We start from the raw sequence: 10,380 nt of genomic DNA, 5'->3' as shown, positions 1-10,380 counted from the left end.
TAGTAGTAAATGTGTTGGGTTGTCTTGTAGAGGAGGAATTTAAGGGAGGCAAGCATAAGGGGATAAAACTACCTAATAACTCAAATATGGTGCTCAACTAGCTTGTAGATGACACAAATTGGATGATTAACAATGTCCCCTCCTCACAACAACTATGTTTTAGGATTCCGTGAATACATTTTGTTTGGCTTTATATTCAGTTTAAAACCCAACCAAAATAATTACCCTCTTAAATCCCCTCCATAGTGGCAAATTGATGAAGGATGCTACATCATTGAAGAAGGTCTAATATTCACACTACTAGAGACACCAACAAGATTTGGGGAGACCCTTAAATAGACATGGGATTGGTTACTTTCTAAGTTAAGGAAAAACTCAAACACCTAAAAGGACTACAATTCAACTTCTTGACCAGGATAGTGGCACTAAAACATGTCCTTATCCCATTCACCATCTATTTCTTGTAATGCTAGAAACTTGCAAAAGCTGGAATTACAAATTTACAAGGCTAGCATAAAAATTTCCATGATTAGGGGATGGGGGAAAATTCAAGCTTCCAAAAGTGGCTTGGGAAGTTTGTACACGCCCAAAAGAGGAAGGGGGATTGGGTCTCCCAAACCTAGATTTGTTAGCAAGAAACTTGTAGCCTAGCAAACATCTCAAAGGTTTAATGATGATGAGAATAAGGATTGGGCAATATTAATTCATAAAATCAATGTAATTTTCCATATAGAAGACCTACCAAGGTGGAAAAATCATGAGGCATTCATAATAACCTTTAGTTAGGTACAATTCATAGTTAAAGAGTGCTCATTTCTAACAAAGAGCATTTTGCTTACCTAGATGTCATATAAGAAGTTTATAGTCCTATCCCCGAAGTAGGAACTATACTCTACCCTAGAGCATACTAGAGTCTATCTAGTTCAGCATATTTCATTGTCCCATCGATAGCAATAAAATGACTAGAGTGTCCAAGTTATTTGAAAATAAATAAAATAATGGAAAGACCTCTAGGAATATGAGAGGAGAGAGTGGTTGACCTTAGCCTAATTTTGTAGAACAAAGAATAAACTGTTGGCCCCCCCTACTTGGTAGGTCCATACAACTAAATATATCATTTAATCCTCCAGTATATGTTGGCATGATTATAAGTCCCTACTACCCCTTCCCAACATTTTGAACAAAGAAAACCATATTTCAAGCAAACTCAATAGGAAATGGTGTCTCAATTGGCACTCTTAGAAATGGTACTATAGGCTTCAAATGATTTGGGAGACTAGCACTCAACATAAATCTCTTATCTAATATGGCTTATATTGATGAAGACCTTGTGGTCTAATAGTAGAGCAAAAAATTTGGATCCGAATAATGGAAAATGTCCCAAAAGCACTCAAAAATGGAAACAATAGCCCACATTTTCTTTAGTTGTAAAGCTAATAAGAATGCACTATAAATTAGTTCAATACTTACTGATGTATTAGTAAAGCATGCAATTGTAATGATGGTAGGGCCCTCTTGACATGGCCAATTGAATGGAATATGTTATATAATAACCAACTTTAAGCCCATATTGACAAAAAATAAGCAAAGCCCTAATTTTTTAAATGTTGTGGCTATGGCTTCCTTCTTTTCTGACAAACCCCCAATTGAGGCCTTCCAACAAAGTGCTCAATGGTTCTCTATGCTTAACCCGACATGTTCTAACTAATATTGCCACCTTAATAGCACTAAATGGTGGGCTATGAATATTGCTAGAGGTGAAAAGCTAGGGTAGTGCATGCTTTGGCTATGGCAACCAAAAGTTAGGGTTGGCTTGGAGGGTTGTCAATATAATGACTTGTGGACTGATAAAGCATAAGATGATTATGTGCAAATTGAAGCTTGATATGTGAGGTGAAATTTGGGTGCAAAACGCCAGAGATGATGCATGTCTATGAAGAGTTATTGCTTGAAGAAGAAGAGTATATCTTGCAATCTTAGCTTTGGTGGATAGGTTTTAATGTGTTGCTATGGAGATAAGATGGGCAATGAGAAGAGGCTAGCATGGAACTCTCACACCTTTTTCCCATACTCTACCCCTCAGATAGGCAATGAGAAGAGGCTAGCATGGGACTCTCGCACCTTTTTCCCATACTCTACTCCTCAGATAGTTTGGTATTATAGCCCTCCAAATTGATTGTTCACGCAACCATCATATTTGTGATGCACTTAGCTACTTTTTATACAGTTCCTTGTACTATGAATTTTACCTCAAGGGGATTTTCTTCAAGGTGTAACTAATAGAATCTTCTTTTCTTTGATTAACAAAAACTAGGAATGAAAGCAAGCTAGACTGAGGTGTAGGCTCTAATACCATTAAAAAAGAGAGTGCAATAATAAGCCATATTGACTAAAGATAGAGATAATCAACACAGGCACTTTAAACACTTCATCAATCCAGTGGCTTGAAAGAGGTAGGGTATACATATGTTTGAGCCTGAAAGAGGTATTCGACAATCACATTCCACTTCCTTAGTAGGGGGATGCAGCCCTATATTCACTCCACCTCCTCGATTCTTCAAATTCCAAGAGCGCTTTGGCTTACATCAATGATTGCAACAAGATCTATCTTACAACCATGCTTTACAACTCAACATTGGATCCCTAATGTTGCTAACATTGATTGCCCTTGGTTCTAACACCCAATTGGATGAACCCTTATGTCATGGCCATATTTGGCTCTCATTAGGGTTGTTTATGAATGGCATCTCAATATTAAGTGGTATTTTGGGTTAATGCACTAATGTATTCTACATGCTGCACCATAACTCTTGGATTCATAATAATTGTGTAACTTAGTTCTATTCCTCAAAATTTCAAGGTGAAAAAAATCCTATGTTGACAAAGAATAGTCATCCATGCACATCTCATCACAAACCTCCCCACTAGCATTTATGTGTTGATACAAAAGCTTGTGGCACCACTTAAGTTTTTGTTTATTGTACCAGTAAGGATTGTGGAACATGTAGATGGGATCAAGTTACATAAATCTTTAGGGAAAAGTGCCAATATACCCCTTTATTTTAAGTAATTATCCAAAATACCTACAAAATTGAAAAATAAACCTCAGATTTGTGCAAAATTACCAATGTGTTTTTTCATTTTGGCCGAAATTCCCAAAGTGCCCACATTTAGCAAAAGTTTGTGTGCAACCATTCAAATGTGATAGAATAAGATTTATAATGGTATTATATCACAACGAGATGAATTGGCTCATGATTGGTGTTTTGGGAAGTTGCACAAAGTACAAGGACATTTCAATCAATTTTTGTAATGATTGTAAGAACTTTGGTGCATGTCACTATTCATCCTCCGTGTATCATGTCATAGAGATATGGCAAGGGTTTGAAACTCTTCCCCTTGTTGTCTTCCATCCAATGATTGCCTTCATAAGTAGATCAATGTGCATACCTCTATTTGTCCACTTTGTGCAAATGCATCTCTTTTGTCTATTTTTGGAGATGCACACTGATCGAGCCTTTGTGTTAATATATAAACACAGATTTGCAAGTTTGGGTTTCATGGTGAAGTCATTTCAAGGTCCTACTTTGCTTGGTGATACACACAAGTGGATTATGTTGGATTATGTTTCCCTCAGGCTATGCGATGCATTAACCCTGTGGTTGTGTTTTGTGCTCAAGGCACCATGGTTATGGCTATCCTTGAAGGTATTCCTCCTTGGTAATGTTGAGAGAGTTAGGCTAGTTGCATAGAGAAAGTGTTTCCCTATTTGCTTGAAAAGGGCAACATTTTGCTACATGGGTGGTTCCTGGAAATGATTACAAACTTATTTGAGTCTCATGTATTGTTGCTATTACTCATCATTTATAGTCCACAAGATTTTTTTGAAGAATTGCAGGGGAAATAGTTGTCTGTTTAACTAATGTCATCTACCCAATTTATTGTCTTCCTTGTTGGCAGGCTCGCAATGCTATATATAATCATGTATTATTATGGTACTTCAGCTTTACTCCCTCAACCGCAGTGCCCTTATCCAGTATGGTGAGAGACTAGAGTATAACTTTTACTGGCAACAGATAAAAACTTTTTTATGGTGAATAAAGCAACAAACGCTTATAGAGAGAAGGAAATCCAAAACACTCAGAAATGTGTGTCTGGGATTTCCCCAGCTACATGAGTTGGCCTGGATTGGAAATTGGAGTGCAGCATCAAAAGAAAGATGGCTTTGTTTAGAGCCCCTCCACAGACATGCAGAAGAACTCCTCTATTTCAGTAATTTGCCACAGTTATACATTGGGAAATCATCCTTCCTGAATGCAAGTGTTTTCAATTAGATGAAAAGAAACATTGGGTTCTCATTACTTTTTGGCAATACTTGAAGGCACCTCTCTTTATGCAGTTGATGACTCCCTGTACATTATAAACATGTTGCAACTTATGTACAGATTTAATAAGTTGGACCATAAGCTTGCCTCTGAAGAAAAGTAGAAATCTATTAGTCCAAAATGGTGGCCCTCTATGATCATAAAGTCTACTGCAAAAACCCTATATGATGTAATTCTAGAAGGTGTTAATCAGTTGGCTTATGCTATCTTCTGAGCCGCAGTGGGGTTGAGTTTCAAACTACATGAGACAGCTTTGGTACCAGTTTTAACTGCCTTGCCCTGCATAGTTCATGGATTGTCCATCAAATCTGAAGCCATCCTGAAGAGCAAAACCACAACTCCTCTCACCGAGGGCTTCCTGCAGCTGTGTGAAGCACACGTCGTGCAGCTGAGAGAGATGATTCAGACAGGCAATCCAACATTTTGATCACCTCCCCGGTATCATCCAAGTAGTATTTGGCTTTGCTTGGCTTTTTACCAACTGTGCAAGCAAAGACTTCCGCACCTGAGGATTGAGGGGTTTTATGCACCGCAGTCGCAAGAGTTTCAAACATGTCCTCATCAGATCTGTCATCCCCACAACAGAGTATAAAGTCTGGGGGCTTGCCTTGGCTCACCATGAAGGACAGCAGCTTCTGAGCTATCACACCTTTGCTGACTCCCTGCAAAAAAAGTAAGGATGAAGGTTCTGTCAAGTGATGCTCTATGAACCCCAAATACTTTCCAGTTTGTATATGTTAAAATAATGCATACGTGTATCCATGGATAACAGCAAGAAGAAAGTTAGGTTCTGTTGTTTCCAAACCCCACTACTGAATCCATAAGCCTTCCAACCCAAACTTTAAGTTTCTGCACATGATGATATTGTTATGTGTCCATATTGATACCTGAGGCTTTACTTCCACATAATGCCGACCAGTTTTGACTGCAACAGGTTCATTAACTAGAACACTTTCCAGATGATCCAGTAGCTCCTTTGCCTGCCAAGATCCAAAGTCGGGATCTGCATCCTGATGATTCCAAACTAACGCACTCTCTTTGCCATCAATGTATGACCCATCAGTTGCTTCTGTGTAGAGACTCATGACTGGCTCTGCAATCTCTTTCCAACCAAAATCAGTAATCGGTATACTCACTTGCCATTCAGAGCCCTGATGCCATCTGCAAATAATGTCATGAAACCATGGCATCACAGAACGTCATGAAACAAGTTAAAACTTGCAATTCCATGCTGTGTTACAGAAGGCATCAGACAACATGCATGCTTCATAACTTTTAACAATCAATCCCAGAAAAGGTGCTTGATGCATAAGTTATTTGTGCATGATGTCAGATACGTTTACTGTACACAAGTTGAGTCCTAAATCTACAAAGTGAAATACTGGTATAGAAAAACCAATAAAAGTACCTGTAAAAGTAACCGTGCTCTGCTACCACCCCAAGATATTCACATGATGAAAACCACTCATTTAAAACTTCTCTTTTTCTTCCACTAACAATGAACACACAATTCTTAGGGTCATTGCAAATGATGTTGAGTGTGCGCAAAACTTCAGGGCTAGGAGTCTTGTCAATGGATGCCTGTGGCATCATGGTGCCATCATAGTCGAGGATGATCACTCGGCGAGAGCTTGTCTTATAAGCTGAGATTAAAGGTTCTGTTGTAAGCTTCCTAAAGTTGGGATCCAATGCCATCACTCTGAAACTCAATCCAAAACCGAAGCCCCATGACCGCCTACGCGAATGATCTTTGCATGTTCTTTCTAAATCTCCCATAAAGCTCTGGGCCCAGTATGTTACATCATGGGTACTGACATACTTGTAGTGTTTTTCATGTCTCATTTGTTTCTCAGGCTCAGGTACAGTGATGGCCATGTTCAGTGCATCAGCCAGGCTGTCTATATTCCAAGGGTTCACCCGTATGGCTCCACTAAGCGAGGGGGAGCATCCAATAAATTCTGATACAATTAGCATGCTCTTTGGTGGAGGATCACCATCACTGGTAGGAGAAGCAGCATCCTGGCATGTGCCACCTTGTCTGCAAACAATATATTCATATGGGATTAAATTCATCCCGTCACGCACAGCGGTCACCACACAGCATTCCGCAACTGTATAGTAAGCCATTCGCTCTGAGAAGGACATATGTTTGTCAAACAGTAAAATTGGCTGGTAGTCTTCTCTTCCATAAACACGATTGACTCTCTCCACAGTAGCCTGTGCCTCTGCCTGGACTTCAACTACATCCTTTCCATAACTCCTGGCAGGATTTGCAATCTGAACCAATACAACCTTACCTCTACATTGTGGATGCTCTGTTAGTAGCTGTTCCATAGCTAAAAGCTTCAAACCTATGCCTTTGAATATGTCCATATCATCCACACCCAAGAGTACCATCCTGCCCTTGAATTGCTTTTTAAGCTCAACAATCCTCCCTTGTGTCTCAGGGAGGCTAAGACAAGCTTGCAGCTGGTCCATGTGTATACCGACAGGCATTATCTTGACATTCACAGTGCGTCCAAAGTATTCCAAGCTGATATGGCCCCTTTTTGATTCATATTCCAAGCCCAAAACTCTTCTACAACAAGAAAGAAAATGTCTTGCATAGTCAAAAGTATGAAACCCGATGACATCTGCATTTAGAAGGGCACGGAGCATCTCATCGCGCACAGGAAGGGTTCTGTATATTTCGGATGAAGGGAAAGGACTGTGAAGGAAGAACCCTAGTTTGATTCTGCTGCATTTTTTTCTGAGGAGAGTTGGCAGAAGCATAAGGTGGTAGTCATGTATCCATACATAGTCATCATCTGGGCTAAGCACCTCCATGACTTTCTCTGCAAAGGTCTTGTTAACCGATACATAAGCTTGCCATAGGAGGCGGTCAAAACGTCCGCCATGGTCGGGACTAAGGGGCAGCATGTAATGGAAAAGGGGCCAGAGCTGTTGCTTGCAGAAGCCGTGGTAAAATCGGTTCCACGTGTCTGAAGACAAAAAGGTAGGTACACAGTTGAATGCTTCAAGGAGGTATGCGGCCACTTCTTCTTGCTCGCTAGGTTCAATGTCTGCTTTCAGGCACCCAATGTAAATAACCTCCATGTCTTGAGGAAGGCCATCTTTAAGCTGCAATAGGAGGGAGTTTGAATCCCAGCTAAAAGACCATCCTCTCTTGTTGTCATCCCCCTTTGTGGCAGTCAGTGGTAGCATGTTTGCAGCAATAATACATCGATCTTGGGCTACAGACGAGGTCACCTCGGATGTTGCACCAGTGCTAGTATCATCATCTCGGACATCAGAAAGGATGCCTGGGACTGTCATCACCCTAGGTAAATGCCTCGACGTTCGAGGTATAGGTGGAAGGTAATCTGAAGTAAGATCTAAGAGGTTGGAATAGGATCGAGAAGACATCTTTGTACTCAGGTACAGAAGAGTGATTTAATGGCAAATCAGACCAGATCCATCAATGGTTTCTCAGGGGTTTCGGAAGTAATGAGTGGTAAAAATGCAGATAATTGTCAATTTCGCACAATTCCAAAGGTTTGACCCAATTGTTTAAGCCTTGGGGAAGCAGAACTTGGTTGCAAGCAGTGGAGGATTACTGTGGAAAGAGTGTTTAATCAATACCAGAAGTAATGCGCCAATCAGCATCATTGTATCAATCGTTGGCAGGATAACTGCTGCATAGATCGCTTGCTGGAATTAATACATTTCGTCAAGGAAATATGGCATCCAATGCCGCAAATGTTCTAGGATTAGCCACAGCCCATCAACCCCACTCCACTGAAATGTGATGCTAATCAAAACAGTTTAGTGCAAATTCTGAGCTACTCAGTAGGTTACACTGGTTTATGAAGTTAGAAAGTAATGCACAGGAAAAAGCACAGTCCACTACCATTTTACCATTTAATCAAGACACTGTTTGTGGACACCAAATTCTTAATCTTTCTGGACAACCCATCTTTACACCGAATGATCAGCTAATCCAAAGAATCAAGCACAGCCCACACAAACAGTTTACTGCCAAAGACTGACGGAGCCATCAATGTGCACATGATTGGAATAGAAGACATAAGCACCCTTGCAGGATACACAAAAGCCTGAACGATCAAGGCCAGTCCAATCCTTCAGTTACTTTCTTCTTTAGGAAAAGCAAGAACAATGTGCACACAAATTATACAGAAATTTTCGGGAAGTAGGCAGCTTATCATACCTTTCTTGTAGATTATGCGGTATTTCCTCGAAGAATTTTGGGCCTTTCAACTCTTCATCAAGGATTTAATGAAGTCCTCTGGCATCAGCAGCTTGAGCCTTTGGCAACTAATCATCTGATTGTTTGTGGGTTGGAGAAAGGGGCACCATCTCTCCATCAGGGGCTTGCCAACATGCTCCATCAATCTGGAAGCAGAATCAGTTATGGCTGTTCAGTAATCCCAACATCATAATCTGTCCTTTCTTTTTCAAGGAGAAGAAAAGCTTGCCTCACAAATTAGAAAGTTAGTGTCATGAGGGACTGTTAATAAAGGAGGGACATGGATATGTTTGTTTTTGTAAAATGTTTGTATGTGTCTTTGTGTGTAAAGAGCAACCCTAAGATGGAAAGAAGGTGGTTGTGGGCCCTTTTCTAGGGGAGATGTGAACCCCAAAGGAGTGTTTTAGGAACTTTAGTACGCTCTTACCCTCATGTTTGATAAAAGGGACTTTTCTCTTTAGTAGTGTAGTCCATTACAATTCAACCTATAATGTTCCAAGGAAATGGACAAATGCATATGCATAAGCTTCTATACAAGAGATGACATAAGCTTTCAATAATTTAGCCCGTCATCCAACAAAACTTGCTCTAGCCTTGCATTGTAATGTAAAGACAATCTTCTCCCCAGTCCACACATGGCATTGTCTGTGAACTAAGCACATGAGACATGACTTTGAAATTGAGGAACTTGTTCTCCTATGCTATCATGTCTATAACACTTTCACATTTAAAATGTAAGAAATTCTCGTTGAAACTGATTGCATGAGATGAGTTTGAGATTGGCTAAAATGGACAAACTTCTATGAGCAGTAGATGACACAACCTCCCATACAATCCAATCCATAATCCAACAAAGAACCCGATTTGACATCATCATTACAATCGCAAAGCATTATCTTCTTATTTCACAATTAGTAACAAAGCATAAGAGACATAATTTTGAAATGATAGAATGTAATATTAGGAAGTTGGTCAAGGTAAAGGTCAACCAAGCCTACAATGCTCAAATGGTCATCTTGAAGGAAAAAAATTTATTGTGATAGATTTACATTACCTTAAGCTTTGATATGTAGAGGGCTTCTAGTTCACATTTATCTATGAAGTGAATGTGGTAAGTATAGTACATTGAGCATGTATTGCCTATGGTCAACTCTGTGTGTGTGTGTGTGTGTGCGTGCGCGTGCGCGTGTGCGTGTGCGTGCGTGCGTGCATGCGTCGCACACAATGGTAACAAAACCAAGGTCAACAATGGTATTCCCATCCAAAATGCTTTGTTTCAAGTTTAGAGAAGGTTAAGCTTCGTTGTTGGTCTTAGTAAGCATAACCTTTAAAATAATTTATTGCTAATTGGAGAATAGATATGTTTAAATATAATCTCAATTAGAGAACTAAACTACTTACTTTAAGGTGCTTGCAACTTGATATGAGATAAAACATGCAATTTTTTTTTTCTAAGGTGGAATTTAAACCAGTGTGTTAACTCTCATGCTTCTTAGACAAAGTAGACAAGTGGGCACTATGTTGCACAAGAGCATTGCCCTTTTGTTTGCAAGAAGAGTTCCTAGCACTATGTTAATTATAAAAGCAAGGGCTATCTCAAGATTTTGTTTTAAATAGAAAGACAAAGTATAGGTTTAAAAAAATGAACTCAAGTTGAACTAAACAAATGAACCCTTAACTCAAAAAATCCAAAAGTAAGCCACTTAAGTTATCTAGGAATCATTTTTCAAAGTAAAATCACACCTTGTA

The 10,380-nt window shown here is 39.6% G+C and overlaps 1 protein-coding gene across 5 annotated transcripts; it reads right to left on the bottom strand.

Moving 5' to 3' along the window:
• Positions 1–4,307: 4,307 nt before the first annotated feature.
• On the bottom strand, positions 4,308–8,924 carry LOC148029385 (alpha,alpha-trehalose-phosphate synthase [UDP-forming] 5-like). 5 transcript variants are annotated; one of them, XM_087688188.1, is made up of 4 exons: positions 8,593–8,924; positions 5,794–8,479; positions 5,273–5,546; positions 4,308–5,047 (listed from the first exon to the last, which is right to left on the bottom strand). In XM_087688188.1, exons 2-4 carry the CDS (start codon positions 7,788–7,790, stop codon positions 4,730–4,732), a joined length of 2,589 nt encoding a protein of 862 aa, XP_087544314.1. In that variant the 5' UTR covers positions 7,791–8,479; positions 8,593–8,924; the 3' UTR covers positions 4,308–4,729. The 5 variants fall into 5 exon arrangements, with proteins under 5 accessions (XP_087544314.1, XP_087544315.1, XP_087544317.1 ...); XM_087688189.1 differs by having other exon boundaries at positions 5,794–8,162; XM_087688191.1 differs by having other exon boundaries at positions 5,794–8,075.
• Between the last annotated feature and the right edge of the window lie 1,456 nt (positions 8,925–10,380).

Source organism: Lygodium microphyllum, chromosome 11 (genome assembly GCF_053477565.2).
Source record: "Lygodium microphyllum isolate KBCC chromosome 11, Lygodium_microphyllum_v1.1.10, whole genome shotgun sequence".
Classification (NCBI taxonomy): domain Eukaryota; kingdom Viridiplantae; phylum Streptophyta; class Polypodiopsida; order Schizaeales; family Lygodiaceae; genus Lygodium; species Lygodium microphyllum.
Note: the sequence above shows the minus strand (reverse complement) of the source record. Positions and strands in the feature narration are given on the sequence as shown.